Below are 19,138 nucleotides of genomic sequence, written 5' to 3' on the forward strand. Positions count from 1 at the left end.
CATTTCCAGATGGTCAGGGTCTTAGGGATAGAGTTCTGGTACCTAGCACACCACTTTGTGTACAAAGAGCTATTGCTAAAGAGTCCCCACTATTAAGTAGCTGCTATAATTGTGCTACAGTTCTGCCAAGTAAGTATTATATGTTTTAAATTGTGAAGAAATTTGGTATCAAAGAGATTAAGAAACTTACCCAACAACGTATAGTTAGTAAGTGCCCAAACTGGTTTGTCTGATTTAAAAGCTCTTACTCTTTTCTTCTGTGTCATATTGCCTTGGTGATAAATAAGTAGTTAAATAAATGAAATTATTAAACATAAACGTTTATGGTGAAGCACCATGGAAATTGCTTTACTCTCCTTGCCAGTGTGCTCCTTGGTATCTTTGCCTTGTTGACCCCACTGGTTACTATGAACTAACTGGTGCCCTACTTTATTTGGATTTTCCTTCTGAATTTTTTTGATTCATTTATTGGTTTATTTGAAAGGCAGATTTGCTGGGGAGGGGGGAGAGGAGAGAGAGAAAGAAAATTCTTCCCTCTGCTGATTTACTCCCCAAATGGCTGCAATGGCCCAGGCCGCCCCTAGGAGCCTGGAACTCCATCTAGGTCTCCCAAAATCTGAAATATAAAACACTTTTGGTCTCAAGCATCTTAGTTAATGGATATTCAGCCTGTACAAATTTTCTTAATTAGCAGCTTTCCACCTTGTATTTCCATTTCTTATATTCTGTATCTTTGCATTCATATCCCTTAGATAATCTCTGAGGTGTTTAAAATGCCCTTTTGAAATCCATGCTGTTAAAGTTTCATCTATGCCCAGTGATCACAGCTTGAGAGAAGGTACTTAAGCTTAGTTGTCGGGTTTGAATGGCTGTGCTTTGATCTAATGGGGTGCAATCCCAGGCTTCCTAGGTCTTTGTTTATTTGTTTTAAAGAAATACATTAATGATGATCACTATGCTTTTTTAAAACAATGCTTCATGGAGGTGTGATTGATATACAAAAGCTATAGATATTTAATGCACACAACTAGATGCATTTGAAGGTAAGGATGCACCATGAGACCATCAGAGTTCCCGGTACTCGATCACTGTGTCCAGGTAAGCATAGATATAATAGTGCTTGGTAGCATTCCCTTATCTCTCCGTTTAATTGAAGCTATGTAATTGAGGTCTCATTTGTTTAACACCAAGAGCCATATCCAATGAGAAAGAAGACTTCCTCCAACAGGTAATTTCCTTCAGAAAAATCATCAACAAGTCCTAAGTTATACACAGTAAGTGAAATAATTGTTAAATATTAAATCAGAATAATCTGTGGGTGAAAATGAGTCAATAATCTGAGTTTATTTAGCTATGTACTTGAACTCTGCATTAGAATTTTTAAGAGAATTTCAGACACATTAAAATGTTTGTATTAGGGGCTGGCGCCGAGGCTCACTGGGCTGGTACTCTGCCTGCGGCGCCGGCACCCTGGGTTCTGGTCCCAGTTGGGGTGCCGGATTCTGTCCCGGTTGCTCCTCTTCCGGTCCGGCTCTCTGCTGTGGCCTGGCAGGGGGAGGGGGCGGGGGGGTGGCCCGGGTGCTTGGACCCTGCACCCGCGTGGGGGGCCGGAGGGGGGGGCGCCTGGCTCCTGGCTTTGGATTGGTGCGGCGGCCATGGTGGCCGTTTGGGGGGTTAACCGGTGGAGGGGGGACCTTTCTCTCTGTCTCACTCTCTTTTACTGTCTAAAGAAAAAAAAATGTTTGTATTTGCCTATTTGGGTTTGTTTTGTCATGGGAATTGTGTTTGAAGAAAAATGGGAGGGAATCTTGAGATTTTTGTTTTTAATTTTACATCATCAAGTGTGTATACTCATTTTTAAAAATTTTGACCACAGCGTCCCTTGTAGGGTTAACAAACTGGTAATTGCTGTATCTTGGTTTTGTGTGGCATACTTACTTTTTTTTTTTTTTAACTTTTATTTAATGAATATAAATTTCCAAAGTACGGCTTATGGATTACAATGGCTTCCCCCCCATAACGTCCCTCCCACCCGCAACCCTCCCCTTTTCCATTCCCTCTCCCCTTCCATTCACATGAGGATTCATTTTCAATTCTCTTTATATACAGAAGATCAGTTTAGCATACATTAAGTAAAGATTTCAACAGTTTGCTCCCACACAGAAACATAAAGTGAAAAATAATAGATGATTTTTTAAATGATGATGAAATCGGATCAGACCTATTGTCACGTTTAATCCCAGCGAGAGTCAAGTTGGGAATTGCTAATTTCTTCTTTTTTTTTTTTTAACAGAAGATCAGTTTAGTATACATTAAGTAAAGATTTCAACAGTTTGCACCTCCATAGAAACACAAAGTGAAATATACTGTTTGAGTACTCGTTATAGCATTAAGCCTCAATGTACAGCACCTTAAGGACAGAGATCCTACATGAGGAGTAAGTGCACAGTGACTCCTGTTGTTGACTTTACAAATTGACACTCCTGTTTATGGCATCAGTAATCTCCGGCATACTTACTTTTTTAAATTTTTTATTTATCTGACAGAGTTATGGATAGAGAGAGAGAGAGAAAGGTCTTTCTTCCATTGGTTCACTCCCCAAATGGCCGCTACAGCCGGTGTTGCGCCTATCCAAAGCTAAGAGCCAGGTGCTTCTTCCTGGTCTCCCGTGTGGGTGCAGGTGCCCAAGGACTTGGGCCATCCTCCACTGCCCTCCCGGGCCACAGCAGAGAGCTGGACTGGAAGAGGAGCAACCGGGATTAGAACCCGGCGTCCATATGGGATGCCGGCGCCGCAGGCAGATTAACCAAGTGAGCCACGGCGCTGGCCCCCAGCATACTTACTTTTAAAAGTTATTTGTTGGATTCCTAATCAGGGAATTAGAAGCAAACTCATTCATTGCATCATTGCCAAGGGAAACTGTATGGTGGGTGTCTGCCACAACACAGTACCACACTTTGACTCTAATAAATCTTGCTGTTAAATCTTAAACAAAAACCACAGAACCACAGACTGGATGGCTCAAACAACAGAAACATATTTTCTCACAGCTCTAGTGGCCAGAAGTCCAAGATCACGGTGTCAGTATGATCAGTTTGTGCTGAAGACTGTTTCTGGCAAGTGGCCACCTTGTCATTGTGTCCTCACATGCTCTTTTTCTGTATGAGTGTGAAAAAGTACAGTTTCTGTGTTTCTTAATAAAATAAGAAACCTGCCCTATTGGACCTCATTTAGCCTTAATCGCCACTCTTGTGGTCCATTCTCCCAATATAATCACACTGGGGGTTGGGGCTTTAACATGAATGTTGGGAGCTAGTCCACATAATTTAGAGTGCAACAGTGGGCTTCCTAGAATGCATGCAGCAGTAAGATGTTGGGACTGAATATAAGCTGCTTTGGGTTCATGCTACTATCTCTGATTCTCTGCCATATATTTTATAAAAAAAAAAGCCATATTTGTAATATCAGTGGGTTAGCTCCTGCTTGAGATTTTAAGAGCTTGTATGAAGTAGAGCTTTTGTTCAATCTGTCTGCACTTCTGTGATGTGTGAAGTAAGTGTCATGTGCTTCAAAGATAATACCTTGTCACACTGAGAAGATGCAATCTAGAAAATTGCTTATAAACAGCTAGGAAAAGATGTTCATAGTCTCAGAGGACATTATGTGGATCGGATGGCTGTGCCATTCACTGTGAGGTTTTAACTGTACAGAGAAATTTTTTGACATGTCTCTGAGATTCTTAAAATAACAGATACATACTTAGTCTTTGTAATATTGTAGAGCACAAATTTTATTAGTGTACTCTAGGGAATCACTGGTCCTTAGCAATTTTGAAATCTTTCACCAGATTTCAGAATCCTCTCAGGGAATGAAATGTTCCTTGATTGGGCGCTGACTCTACCTTCTTGCTCATTGTTTTCAAAGACGCTGGGTTCTGTCATCCGAACCTCTTTTAGCCACATAAGAAGTGGAGATTACAGAATTTCTTTGGAAACTGAAAAACTCTTTCTGCCCACTTCCTACAATTTAGAAGTCTGGGGGCCAAAGGATCATTTTCACTGATTTACCTCTAACTTCAACTAATAAGGTCATCATAACTGATGACTCATCTTGAGCTTCAACACACAAGCTTGTTCTCATTGGCATGGTTGTATCCAAAATGTGGATGGTTCTTATGTGTTTCCAGTCAGTTTTGTGTGCCAGTAAGCAACACTTCTCATTTTTTTCTTTTGCTAAGAGACCTAGTCTCAAATCTACTGCATTGATTTGTTGTCTGGCTCCTGTGGCTGTTTTTGCACTTGCCAGTTTTCTTGGGACTATCTGGCTTTCAGTAGAAAATGTTACCCTTAATCTGATCTTTTCCCTTCCTCAATATATCCACATGAAATGATTTAATTGGTGTATTAGGTGCCCATGCTCTGAGACAATTCAAGTTCTCCTGAGCTAATGATCTTCCAAGCCTTATCTTTACCTGTTAGAGCAGAGGTTGAGACGTTAGTTCCTCTAACATTGCAAGACCTGCAGTGTCCAGAAACTCTGCATTCCCCTTCACTTCTTTTTTAAACTTTTATTTAATAAATATAAATTTCCAAAGTACAACTTTTGAATTATAGCGGCTTTCCCCCCATAACCTCCCTCCCACCTGCAACCATCCCATCTCCCATGCCCTCTCCCATCCCATTCTTCATCAAGATTCATTTTCAATTATCTTTATATACAGAAGATCAACTTAGTGTATACTAAGTAAAGGTTTCAACAGACTGCACCCACACAGACACACAAAGTATAGAGTACTGTTCCGGATTGTGTTTTTCTGAGCTCGTTGCTTTCTTAGAATACCTTGCCAGAAAAAGTCAATAATAACCAGTGCACCTATTGAGTGTTTTTGTTTTCTTATCTCTTCTCCACATGCTACAAGTTCCTTAGGTAGGAAACCCACCTCCCAGAGAAATCTACCATATCTCTGACTCCTAAGATGAGTTTTCACCCTGCTTTCTGGACACTAAACCAATATCATATATCTTGGGATTTTGCTGAAGCAACTTCCTGCTTCTAGTACCAATTTCTGTATACTAGGGATGAGCTTACATCATGCTGTGCTAACAAGCCATCCTCCTACCAAGAGGCATCACTCAGACAATTTATTTTGCTCACACTCAATGTCATTGTACATTTGTGAGAGACTCTGCTCCATAAAGAGACTCACACCTTCAATGCACCACCTTGTACTTACACACTTCTGGAATACCTAGTTTTCTTGGTTGCAATGGTAGGAAAGAGAATGTTAAATGGTCTTGCACCAGTAATTGACTCTTTATTAATAGCCGATAAATAGTCTCATGCCCCTACCTAACAGGGTGGAGTTCCAGAAGAAATACAAATAAAAGGACTTTGGTCATACATTTAAGTATTTAATGTAGGGAGGAGGACATAAGGGAAGAAGATGAAGTCTTGGTCTCCTGTTCTGAGAAAGAGTGCTTTGGGGCAGGCCTGGGCTCTTGCCTCTCTCCAATGGGAGGCTTGTTTTTCCTGTCTCAACCTAGCAATCTCTCTTAACCCTCAGAATCCTGATTTCTCAAAGGAGGGTAATGATTGCTATAACCTTGGTAAGGATCCTTTGATAGAGGGGGGAGATAAGGGCCTGGGATTGGGTTGGAAAGTGACTTGACTGTAAGGAAATGGGTACTAAGGTTCTTTTTCTTGTCCCAAGTTCCTCTGAGAAAGGAGGGGCATTTAGGGTGAGAAATAGAAGATAATGGAAGTTTTGTTTTCTAAAAGTTGGGAAACATCAAAGCCCGCTCATTTTCTTGCACATATCACTGGTGGGTAGGAAGGGAGCAAGGAGGAGGATGCAGGGTAAATTCCGGAGGGAGATTGGCAGCTGCTGCTGGCTTTGGGAGGTTTGTAGCTCAGAGTTGGAAGATGAGATGCCCTATCCAATAGCTTTTCTTTTCTCAGGGAAGCATGAAGTGAAGGTATCGTCATAGAGGTGTATGTGTGAGTGTTGGAAGCAGGCAAGGCACATGGAAGAGAGTGGTGAAATTATGCAATGATCAAAGCAAGAGGAAATGTTGCATTATGGAGACTTCTAGAAGCAGGACAGGTTTGGTCTGAGTGGACAGAATGAGTGAGTGCACATCATACATATGGGGACAGAGCTTAGTGGACAGGGTCTCCTTCACCCCATCCGTCATTTTCCCACCTTAAAGGAAAAGAAACTTTTGAGGAACTGGAAGAGATTATAAAGTTGATTTAAAATAAATTAACTAAAGTAGTTTCTAGAAATTGCACACAGTATTTGAAGTTTATGATACATTTAAGTGTTCATGAGGTTGTGAACGCTTAAGTTCAGAGCTTCACATGGAAGCAGAACTTAGGAGCTCCCTTCCCATGGTTCCTATGTATAACTCAGTTATATGAACACCAAACAATGCTAATAATGAATTCTCCTCTGCTGGCTGCCTCTTGAACTTAGGTCATCCAGGAGATGTCTGTAAAATTAGCACTGTAAAGGAAGCCTACCTAGAGCATTTGGGGCAACATATCAATGGCTTATTGAGTAGGCACCTGTTCAATGCTGTTGAATGATTGGCAACACTGCTGCAGCTATTCATAAGTGTGTTTGGTGGTTTCACAGGAGAAAATATCTACTAATCCTCAGTAATAAAGCTATATTATTAAGCTAATAACCCTACAGAAAGTTGTCACAATAGACATCTACTAAGTTATAATATCTAAACATTATCTTTGGATTTTGATGTCTCTTTGGGTTTTGATATCTCATTCTTTCCTTAGCCTAATTTTGATGCTTTTATCTGTGACCACAATTTTCAGTTCTTCCATCATCTTGACCCAATTGAATGTGTTTTTCAGGAGTAATTATAGCTGTGTGTAAATTGCTGCCTGACAGTCACTAATCCATGTTGAAGATGAGCTGTTCAGGGCTGGCAAAAAATTTGGTGTGATATAAAGTTTTTCCTGTGTGTGCCATCTTTGGTTTCCTGGCTATTTCTCATCATTTAGTGTCTCATTCAAGCATTGCTTCCATTTTACAAATCATTGTTTTGGGCATTTTCCTTATTCAAGTCCTGTGTTTAAAGTGATTTGTTTGGCATAGCGATGATGGTAACACAGAGTAACTTGATCTCCCCAAAGGTTTCTTTGAAGGACAGGGTAGTCCAGGTGTTCAAGAGCCTGGTCCCAGGAGCAAGGATCTGTCAGTTACAGATTTTGTGACCTTAGGCAGCTTGTTAAACTTCTTGGTGCCTATGGTTCCTCCCGGGTCAAGGAGGAATAATAATCATGCATATAACCCAGGGTTATGAGGCTGAAGAGAGCTACTATATAAAAAAAAACTTAGATTGTCCCATGCCAAGTGTTGAGTTTTCTTGTTGGAGAAATACTGAAAATATGGCATCCATGAGTTCAGACATTTCTAGGTATCTTATCTTTCACCTTTGCTTTTGGAAGCGAGTGGTCCATGCTGCGAGAGGAGCATAGAGATGAAACTTCAGATAATTTATCCTTAAACTGAAACTTTTAACGTAAAAAAGAAAACTGTTTATTTTTTTATTTTTTGCCTATAACTGGGAAGTAGTCTCCTATGCACAATGAGTAAAATACTAATTTTTTTTATAAATAGATGTTGTTTTAGTGTTAAAATAGATGTGCAAGGCATTTGGGACAGAAGAGGTTGTGCTAAATGAGGCTGGGTGTGTTTATAAAAGGCCACGTGAGGGATTCTTGTGGCAATGGAACTGGTCAATATCTTGACAGTGGTTGGATATATGATCCTACTCATGAGCTAAAATTGTATAGAACTAAATACACATAGGTGCAATTAAACTAGGGAAATCTCAACAGACTTGTGGTTTATGTGACTATGAATACACTGGTTGTGATATTGTGGTATAATTTTGTAGAATGTGACTGTTGGGAAAAACTGTCTAAATGCCCTGTTAAAACTGCTCATGAATCTGTAATGACTTAAATCATAATTTAAAACTGTTGTAGCAATTCTGTAAAACTAACGAATAACTCTTTTTGTTTTCAGATTGTCCCTGCCTCATCCGTGCACATTGTCATTGGCTTTTGTAAGTGACATTTCAATTTTTCTTCTCTTCCTCTCCCAGCATTTGTCTTTTATCAAATGAGAGTCCTGGGGGCAAGAAGTAGAGCAAAGCTTTATTATTTGCATCTTATTTTTAAAGTCTGTTTCATTTATTCTGCCACTACTAGGTAATTTGTCACTTTGAGGAAGTTTGAATTCTGCTTCTTAGGCTGGTGCGCTTGTCTCCGTGGTGACTCCTAGCACTGTGATCAGTGAGGAGAAGGGCCATCTGCAGTGCTGAGGCTGCGTATGTCCATCCTGTTGGCCATGCTTCTCTTCTTTTTTTTATTTGTTTATTTGGAAGGGGAGGGGAGATTTATTTCATTGACTGGTTCACTCCCCAAATGCCAGCAACAGTTGTGACTGAGCCAGACCAAAGCCAGAAGCCAAGAACTTCATCTGGGTCTCCCAGGTGGTTGGCAGGACCCAAGTACTTGAGCCATCATCTGCTGCTTCCCAGAGTAGCTGGGATTGAACAGAGCACACTGATATGGTATGTGGGTATCCCAAGTGGTGGCTTAACACTATGCCACAACTCCTACATTTGCCGCAACCTAAAACATTCCTTTCTAGCATCTTTTTTTATTTTTGTATACCTGTGTACATACATCATTTTGTTAGGTAAAAATTAAGACACTAACTTAATTTTAGAGACATTTAAGAATTATTGTTTGAAAATGGCTTTCCTTTTCATGTTAGCAATGAACATGAAATTCTTCATAATATAATGTAATGTCACACAGATTTGAATTCTGACAATATCTACATCAATATCATCTATTTATTGAAGCAGCCTTCTAACTGTTGTGCATACTTTTCTAGTGTCTCCCATAGCATTCATTCCCCAAACAGCAGCTATATAAATTATTGAGAACTGTAAGTCTGATAGGGTTACTTTACTACTCTGATGTCTTCAGTGCCTCCTGGTCTTAATTACAGAACTTTGTGAGCTCCTGCATGATAGGAACCTTGTTACCTCTGGCCTGATGTTTTAACACTCCCCTTCACTCATAGTTCTAGCCATACCAGTTTTATTGTTTGTACATCATGTTTTTTTATTCACTATTCCCACAAATAGTCAAATGACTGGTTTTCTTATCCCCTTCCAGTCTTTGCTAAATTTTCATCCTCTCACCCAAGGCATTCCCTATTTTAAATGGCCACTGTTTCCCCTGTGGCACCCTCCTAGTACTTAGTGTCCATTGACTGATTTATTTTTCCAGTCACTACCTGGTAACTATTTTACTTGTCTGTCTCTTTCACTCCAAGGTAAGTTCCACAAGAGTAAGATTTGTGTGTGTGTTGTTCACATTGGTTGAATCTCCAACATCTAGAACAGTGCTAGGAAAACAGTCAATAAATACTAGTTGAATGAAAAAACTTTAAAAAAGTATTTATTACAATTTGGGGGTTCCATACCCAATATATAATCCCATAAAGATTTAAGACAGTGAGGTGGGGGTAAAGGATTGTTTATGGTTGCCACTTTGCCTAATACCCATTTCTGTTATTGCCTTTTGATCATAGAGATGGGTAAATGACTCATGCTAGGCTAACTTTGTTGTAAATATTTGCACTAATGAAAATATAAGGGGTTAGAATTTCATGCCAAGGATACTTCTACCTGAAATGGCCAAAAATAAAGGAGAGGAAGAGAGTAATATTATGTGAAACAGAAGTGATCAGACTGGGCAACAAGTAGCACAGGACAGGGAGCCCTGAGAGAATGAAAACAAGTTATTTGCTCCAGGCTGCAAGGCAAGAAATGGGAACCTCAACACTTTTCAGTGGTCATTTGAGTTGAGATGAAATAGTTAGGAGATCAGGGAGTGTGAGGCAGCTAGAATTTGAATGGCAGAGTATCAAAGAAGAGAGTTACACAGGCAGTGAGCTTCAGAGATCTTTAGACAGTCCTCCCTTGGAGTCTTCAGTTGAGTGTTGATTACTGCATGCATGTAAAAACTACCCCAGGCTGAAAAGAGAGACACTGGAAAGCACAAGTAGCTTACACCAACTGAGAAGACTGTGTCTCCCTACCATTAAGAATTGTCATTTAAATGGCAGTAGGTGGTATACTCAGGAGAGTAGTGCCTCAGTAGTGAAGCAAAATTGATCCTAAAGTATAGGCTGCTCCTGCCCTTCCTAAAAACATATCTTAAAAGTAAGTCATTAAAGAGGACTCATAAAACTTTTCTGTAAAGGGCCAGATGGAAAGTATTTTAGACTGTGTGGGCCGTGTGATCTCTGTTGTAACTACTCAGCTCTGCCATTGTAGTGTAAAAGCAAACATAGAAAATATGTAAATGAATGAAGGTGACTGTATTCCAATAAAATTTTATTTATAGAATTAAACAGGGGAGCTGGTGTTGTGGTGTTCACTCCCCAAATGGCCAAAATGGTTGGAGCTGAGCTTATCCAAAGCCAGGAGCTTCTTCTGCATTTCCCATGTGGGTGCAGAGCCCAAGCACTTGGGCCATCCTCAACTGCTTTTCCAGGCACATTAGTGGGGAGCTGGATCTGAAGTGGAGCAGCCAGGACTCAAACTGGCATCCATATGGGATGTCAGCACAGCAGGCAGAGGCTTAACGTACTATACCAAGTGCCAGCCCCTATACTGGTGAAATCTACCAAATATCCCATGGGCCAAAATCATAGCATTGAGAAGAAAGAAACTGGTGGGCATTGTGACACAGAAGATTAAGCCACTTCTTGGGATGCCCACCTCCCATATCAAAATGCCTGGTTCAAGTTTCAACTACTCCAGGCTTCTGATCCAGCATCCTGCTAATGTCCCTGGGAGACAGTTTGTGATGACCCAAGTACTTGGGTTCCTGCCAATCATATTGGATACCCAAATGAAGTTCCTGGCTCATGCCTTTAGGCTGGCATAACCCTGGTGGTTGCTGGCATTTGGGGAGTGAATAGGTTTATGTAAGATACTGTTGTCTTTATCTCTGTCTCTGCCACTCTGGCTTTCAAATAACTTTTGAAAAAATGATCTATCAAGCCTTGAAAAAAACAGGGAGAAAACTTGATGCTTTTTAGTAAGTGAAGAAGCAATCTGAAAAGGCTACGTATTCTATGAGTTCACCTAGGTGACATTTTAGAAAAGGTAGAGCTATGAAGACAGTAAAAAGTCAGTGGTTTCCAGAGGTTAGTGGAGATGGAGGGGTGAATAGTTGGAAAACAGGATTTTTAGGGCAGCAACACTTCTCTTGATGGCCTTTAATGATGTATACCTTTCATTATAAATGTGTCCAAGCCCACAGAATGGATAACAGGTTCTGTGAGTGAACTCTAATGTAGACTGAACTCTGGGTGAGAATGATATATCAGTGTTAGCTGAAATCAGTTACAACAAGTGTAGCGTGTTGCTGGGAGATGTTGATAATGGAGGAAGCTGTGTACCTATAGGAGCAGGTGATATGTGAGAAATCCAAACCTTCAGCCCAATTTTGCTGCCAATCTGAAAGTGCTCTAAAGAGTAGTTTGTTTCTAATTTCCCTTTAGACATTTACAAAGTGTTTTGAGCTGGATTAAAATGAAAACATTTTCAAATGATCAAGATATAGCTGTAGCAGTATTTAAAGGAAATTTATAGCACTATATGCCTACAATAGAAAAGAATGGTTTCCTCAGAATCAGCCCTTAAGGCATCCTGATCTGGCTGAAAAGCCCATGAGAGCATTTCAGGCATGGAAAACCAAGACACTGTGGCAAAAAATATTCTACATGAATGACCTTTATGAATGAGACCCCAGTGGAAAGAAGTGGCCATCAAAGAAAGATGTACTTTTCTCTGAAGGGAGGAGAGAACTTCAACTTTGCTTTTGGCCTTGTCTAAATACTGACAGAGTTTGTGGATTCAAAAGGCTTCCATAGCCTTGGCAGCTCATGTCAAGAGCCTCAGCTGGCCACTGACATCATACGTAAGAGTAATAATTGTTAAATTAACAACAGGAGTCACTATGCACTAATTTCTCATGCAGGACCTCTGTCCTCAATGAGTTGTATTATGAGAGTTAACTGTAAAACTTGTTCTGTGTGTGCATGTGTGTGTGTGAACACACAAATTGTTGAAATCTTAGTATAGAGTTGGTCTTCCATGTATAAAGTTAATTGAAAATGAATCTTAATAGAGAATGGGAGAGGGAGGAGGTGGAGGGGTGGGAGTGTGGATGGGAGGGTGAGTATGGTGGGAAGAATCACTATATTCCTAAAGTTGTACTTATGAAATTTGTATTCCTTAAATAAAAGCATTCTTTGGGGAAAAAGAATGGTCTCAAATTAATGGCTTAGTATAAGGGATTGCCATAAATGTTGTCAAATATTAATGTCTTTCATTTCCAAAAATATTTCATGTTCTTGGAGAAAATAGAATCCAGGGTGGTCCCAAAAATCGATTCCCTTCATAGGAAAGAAACAGTCCTTCGTACTTCTCTAGCTATGGGCTGAGTCTTTAGAAAGACATATTCCTTTAGATAGTCTTAATGGTTCTTTCCAATTACTAATTTCTGAGGTAAGTGTTAGTAAAGAAAAAAATTTTATTAACAGGCTGCAGATTACCGTACACAATTAAACTGATATGTTAGATAGTAGGTGTTGCAAGACAAGAATGAACAGTAATTTTAAAAATTGAACTATAGAATTGGAAGGTACCTTAAGTGTTTTTGTCAAACAACAGTGGCCTCAGTTCTCCCATGGGGAGGAGGAATCCCTTTCAGTTTGTAAATGAACTCACGAAGTGATCGGGAAGTCAGAATTCACAGAAAAACCTCAAGCTCACAGACAATCAGGTACATTCTGCAGTGATTAAAAGCTTGGATAAATTGCCTCATTTCCAAAGCCTTTTCTGGCTCTCTCAGAAGAGTGGCCTCTGTCTCTCTCTTCCCACAGAATTCTGTACACTGTCTGCTATAGCATCTGCATCCATTACCATCCATTAATAGTGTTATGAAAAATGAGACCAAGAGTACAAAATAAAGTTTGCTGTTTATCACTGGAAGTCTTTGTGTTACAAAATTTTACCTGTTTTTTCTTAGTAATATGAGGGTCAGATGAAATAAGATAAATACTAGTTCTCTGAGAACATTTAAGTACTCTATATACAATAAAAGGCCCTGTATATATTTTTCTTTTCACACGTAAGTCTCTGAATTCCTTCCCATTACTAAACCATTTCTACTTGAAACTGTTAAATGGCAACGACTAAAGCTGAATTGTACAGAAAACCCACACTGCTGCTGTACAGCAAACAAGGGTTTGCCTCAATTAGCTTTTGTAAAGGACACTTCAGTTAGTGTTTCTACTTTGTGAAGTAGTTCCTTTCACAACAATTTGATGTTGCTTCATTAATTGGCCCCCATAAAGTTCTAGGTTTCAGTGTTCAATTTTGATGCTAGGGAGATCATATAACCTAGAGCCTGGGAGTTAAATTTTCTGTCTTCTTACTGTAAGACACAGTTTGTGTTCCTTTAACAAGTTTTACATGGCTTGGATTTTCATCTTTGACAATACTTACTATAAGTGGGCATGTATTATATGCTAACGTGGTCCATGTGCTCTATATTGGTTTTTAAATTTTATCCTCTACAGACCCTATGTAAGGATTATTAGTCTGGAGAAGGAAAAACTGAGGTTCTGAAAGTATTACTGAATGTATAAAATTACTAAAAATGACACTAAAATTTAGCTGTGGATCTGACTCTAGAGCCCATACTTTGAGACACTACCTCATTGACGGGAAGTGTTACAATATACTATTGAACTTAAAAATGCATTGTGAGTGCTTATTTAATAGAGTTATCATAAAAGGGATTCAATGGATGATTGTATGCACAGTGCACAATAGGTAGGTATAATGGAAATAGCATGAGATGTGGAGACAGAAAAGTTGAACTTAAAGTGTGGATCTTACTAGTTAATTCTCTAACTTGGGCAAGTCTGTTTCTCTTGAGCTTCTTTTCCCCTCATCCAGAAATGCTCTCAGGTGGTGGTGAGGAAGATAAAACTGAAAATGTTTGAGTACTTTGTAAAGGTTCTTGAAAGATATATAATGAATTGATGATTATATTTGACCATTTGCCATAGACTTTAAGCAGCAGATTTTGAGTGCTTTTAGAAAACGATTTGATGTGTAGCAACTCAGTTTTATTGAATTACAGAGTGGTCTATTACCTAAGGAAGTTGTATTTGCAAGACCAGCCTTCTTCAGTGAGATACATCTCGTATTTTGTTTTTTGAAGAATGGCAATCTCCCAGTACCTTGTAAATGAACTCTTGACGCACACTGCTGTCTCTCTTTTGGAAGAGAAGGAAAGGTTAATTTTGTCCTTTAAACCCAAAGTGAGTCAATGCCAGAGTAGATTTTTAACTTCAAGGTTCCTGATTCAATGACTACACTGCCTTTGTCACAAACTATGCAGCTTAGAGTTCTGTATTTTCTAAGTTCGTTTCTGTCCCAACTGAAAAATAAGCAAAAGCCTTTGTCGCACAAAGGAAATTAAGCACACTGTACAAAATGGCGTCCTTGGCTGTCAAAGGTAAATAGTAAATGGTGATCCCAGGTCCCTTCCAAGCCTTTGAGATGGGTACTGGGAAGGTGGTGTACTGTGTCAAATAATGAGCTCTCCATACCTTTCATTCCAATAGTGTTTATTTTCTTTTTGGTTTAGGAATTTTGAAACCTAACCCGTCTATTCCCATGTTTACTCAGGATGAGTGACAGAAACAGAGTGGATCACCGTGAGAGGAACCTGTTTCGTTACAGGTTTTCCTAAAGGTTGTGTTCAAGAAGCACTCAGAATTCAATGGCAAATTTGGAAATATTTTAATTATATTTGTTCAACTCGGGTAGCGAGTCAGGATAAATCATTTTCTTTCATGTTCCCTCTTGCCTGCACCCCCACCCCTGCCCCAGGCTAACCCTCCTGCTGCCCACAGACGTGTGTACAGCTCATTCACACACTCAGGAGCTTGGGCTGCCTAGTATGGTGATTCCCCCGGATGGAATCAAAAAGCTAGTTGTGATCTCAGTTCACATTTATGTTTTGCAATCAGAATTTACACAAACTAACTCTTTAATAAAGTTGTGTGCGTAGGGAGCTCTAGAAATTTCAGCCCTTGGTTCCTCGTGCAGTGGCAGCTCACTGGGTGTGAACAGATGGGCTATAACAGCGGTGAACTCAGGAGGACTGCACCTCTAGCCGTACTCCTATGACCATCCGCACTGTTACATTGAGAATAAAGTTTCCGAAGAGTTTGTGTACGGTGACATGAAAGAAATAGCAGGATGTTAAGTGAGACCATCACTTGTGGGGCTGCAGGATGGAGGAAGAAAGGGAGAGTGAGAGGGAGTCGTTTATTTATGGAATGCCAGGGGGCCCCTGAGGCTCAGCAGGCCCTAGAAGCAGAGGACTTCCCTCCGTGCTTGTTTTCTCCCTCTGACCTTGGATGAACTAGCTAGCAGTATATTATGCTGGGTGATTGTGCTGGCTTGTCATGGTTAGCATTCTGGACTGTCACTGGAATGTAGGAAACGGATGAATTTGAATTGAACCATGAGGTGGTCTGCTGGGCCCTCTCCTTGTCTCAAGGAGACCTGTCGCTGTTTGTCTGGGCTGGGCCTAATGAAAGCAATGGAGGGAGAGAGAGGTGGGCCTTTGATCTCTTTGTTGCAGCTGCTCCCTGGGAACTCGCTGAAATCAATGCCCTGTTTTCCTGAAGGAATGAATGGCTCTGCCTAACTAGCTTTGTGAAGCCGTGGGGAATTCACTGCCACTGTTTATTGACAGCTGAAAAGGAGCACATGGGGCGGAATGGACCTTCTTGTGAAAACCAGGCACAGGGAAAATTAGACCCCAATTTAACACAGAGGAATTTGGAAAATCACCCCAAAGGAGACGGGAGTTTCTCATGCTTACATTAGAATGACTCAAGTTTGGGGTTGGTGTGTAATGAACAATGGAGGTTTTGTCACAACTATGTTATAAGTAGGAATATGGTATGCATGATAAATGATGTTAAGTAGAAGTTGATTTAACACCCCCCCTTCTTTTTTTTTAAACACCAAAGAAAGACACATATTAACTATATGATCAAGTGATTATTTTTATTTTTGCCTTAAGGAAATAAAAAAAATCTAAGAACAAGTATTATTAACTAATTTTCTAAAACCTGTCATTCATTTATGTTTCAAAACATGTTTGAACTTGATCATACATTTCACTGATGCTGGTGACTTGTGGCTTTTTTAAAGTTTGTATTCTTGGTGTATTGTAACTGGGAGTCTGTGTCTAATGTAAACGAAACCGGCTAATATACCCAGGTAGTGTCTGACATTACAATAGTTTATAAATCCTAAAATTACCACCTTGCTTCTTAGAACACAGAAAAGCAAGCCTTGAGTTTATCACAAGAAAATATCAGCATCCTGTCTTAACTTCTCCCCTCACTTGCTTGATTTCCCAGGAAGAATTTACGGCCCCTTCCTCTAGCCCCCAGCCCTCTGTGCATACCTCCGTCATAGCACTTAACACATTGCCCTGGAGCCCTTTGTTAGGTGTGTTCTCGGAGCTGGAAGTAAAGCAGCTGTGTTGTAGTATTCATTTTTATATCTCCGAGGCTGGCAGAGCTCTTGGCTCAGCAAATGCTGAATGAATGGGGATTGATGGCTCCCTGAACATTCCTTTGCGTGTAATTACTTATCCAGACTTCAGCAGCAAATACTGAATTTTAGGAAAACCCGACTAATCTGTTGTTACCTGATTGGTGCTGTTGCTTTTGAAACTTTCCTTTATGGAGAATTCTTCAGCACTTTTTTGCTTTGGTCAGTTTCTCGGGTTAGCCCATCAGTCTCGACGAGGGGCAGGAGGAGGCATAAGAGGTGGCGGCCTGGCCTTGTTCTTTCCAGAGCTGGGCTCTTTATTATTCTTCCCTAATAGTAAACTTCATTGTGTTTAGATATTTTCATGAACTAGATGAAAAGGTTTCTGATTTAGGATTTTGTAGACTTCACTTTGCAAGATTCATCCACTTAGATGGCTAAAGCTTCCAGCTGATGTGGTTTAATTCTCTGTTGAATAATGCAAAACAAAACATCTTCTGACAGTATCTTTAACCAGATTTACTACTAGTGACATCCCAGGTCCCTCATCAAAAGAAGTAAACAAATACCTTTACTTCTCTGAAAAGTGGAAGGGAGGTTTTGATTCTCAAAGTCTGGCTGCCATGGTGTCCAAGGGCCCTGGGACAAACCTGATTTCTGAGCTATTCTTAAGTTGCAATTTATTTCTTTTTAAAGCCAGAGCTTTAGGTGCGAAATAGTTGTCAATATTACGTGGGAGAGTGATACCTTAGAATCCTGACGGGAAGTTTTAGAAAACATAATGGGGATAGTAAATGCACAAGTACAGGAACTAGCTGATATTTTATTCTGTGGTATTTTTTTCTATTTCCTCCACCAAGATTATTTTTTAGGAAATTGTGGATTTCTGTTTTGACTAACAGTAGGGGTGAAATTGAAAATAGGGGTCTGCATAGCCGTGTGTCCTGGCAGGACTCTTGTAGAGGAAGGGGTAGTTGTTTGTACCATTGGCCCAGGGCGGTGGACTCCCCAGCTTGTGATTCTGCTGAGGTTTTATGATTTCTGAAGCAGGAAAATTGCTCTGGCTTCCATCATTGGTACACTACCACCCCCACAAGTATCAACTTGTAGATAAGAAAGCATTGAGCACAGCACTTGGGTTTTACAACGTGTCCTCTCCATCCTCCTGGTTTCTGGAAGTTATTTCATGTGACATCACAGCCAAGTGCAGAAAGGCCACAGGACAGGGGGGCGAGGGGGCGATGGAGCCACAGGGTCCCTGTGATTCTGCAGCTTTGAGCCGAGAGGCACGTCTTTGTCTTCACAGGTGGAAAGAGTTGCATACAGGTCAAGGAAGTGACTGCAACTAAAAACGGCGTTCTTGCTGTGAAGACGGAATCAGATACCTTCAAATACGGGGCCCTCCATGGAAGAGCCATTTTCTTCAGACTGTTCTAATATCTGAGAACAGTTTCCAAGTCAGGCCCTCAAAATAAGTGTGGGAGTAGACTTCTGAGGGGGCTTCAAAAAGTTCATGAAAATGGAATAAAGTTTATTTTGGTACAAAAAAAATTGAATCCATGAGGAAGTCGTCAAAAAGTTTATGGGAAATAGTGTGTTATAACAAAACTGCACGAATTTCAAAACTTTTTCACCAAAATAGACTTGATTTTTTAAATTCTATTTCCCGAAAACTTTTTGAAGTATCCATGCATTAAGTCTCTGTGTTTGCATGTTTGTTAATCTAGCGAGGATACCAGAACCTTTTCTGTTGGACGATTTCATGTCATCCAGATGGACTGAATAAACCAGCTCCATGAAGGCTTATCTGGTCATTCAAAATAACACAGCTTCCTTACCCTCTAGCTGAATTGCAAAAAATGGGCTGTTCTGAAATAAGAAACCACTTAAAATTAAATAATATGTAAGTTATAGATAAGGCCAGATGTTACTGTTATAAAATATCTTTAATAGATGTCATTTGTAATTAATCACTAGCGAATTAGTAAAGCTGTTAAAATACTTAGTATGTTTTCAGTACTTTCAATGTTTACTGGTCAAATTACTTATTACCTCCTTTAGTGAGACATTTTCCAGCAAGGAAAGACCTCAGCTCCTCAACTCCAAAAATCTCCAGCTCGGCTCATACCTCAGTTATTATACCTGTAGCTTTAGTAGGATTTATCTTAGAAAGGGTCTTCTGCTGTTAACAACAAAAACAACAAGCTTTCTCAGTCAGTGGATGAATGGGGACCACCCAGAGGAGGTGGCTATGTAAGCTCATTGCTCAAATATTCACCCAGTTGGATTGGGCTGTTGGTTAGTAAGGAATTTATAGCTGAGAAGGTGCAGGTTGATGGGTTTCAGTTATTATTGATCTGTTTCCTGTCTTCATTCCTTTTATGGAAAGGCATATTCAGCTCCATTTCCATTATTGTCTTCCT

General features: G+C 40.0%; 1 protein-coding gene across 9 annotated transcripts in view; it reads left to right on the plus strand.

Annotated features, from left to right (window-relative positions):
- PLAGL1 (PLAG1 like zinc finger 1) overlaps positions 1 to 19,138 on the plus strand; it is a 99,441-nt gene that overhangs the window by 50,854 nt on the left and 29,449 nt on the right. For all 9 annotated transcript variants that reach the window (XR_016234491.1, XR_016234489.1, XR_016234490.1 and 6 more), the window contains exon 2: positions 8,054 to 8,093. Coding sequence is in view for 4 of the 9 variants with exons in the window: in XM_089333670.1 (XP_089189796.1) it covers positions 8,054 to 8,093 (40 nt within the window). In the remaining 5 variants the exon portion in view is untranslated. The remainder of the gene's footprint in view (positions 1 to 8,053; positions 8,094 to 19,138) is intronic.

This window comes from Oryctolagus cuniculus, chromosome 5 (genome assembly GCF_051225735.1).
Source record: "Oryctolagus cuniculus isolate XC-2025 breed Fujian yellow rabbit chromosome 5, ASM5122573v1, whole genome shotgun sequence".
Classification (NCBI taxonomy): Eukaryota; Metazoa; Chordata; class Mammalia; order Lagomorpha; family Leporidae; genus Oryctolagus; species Oryctolagus cuniculus.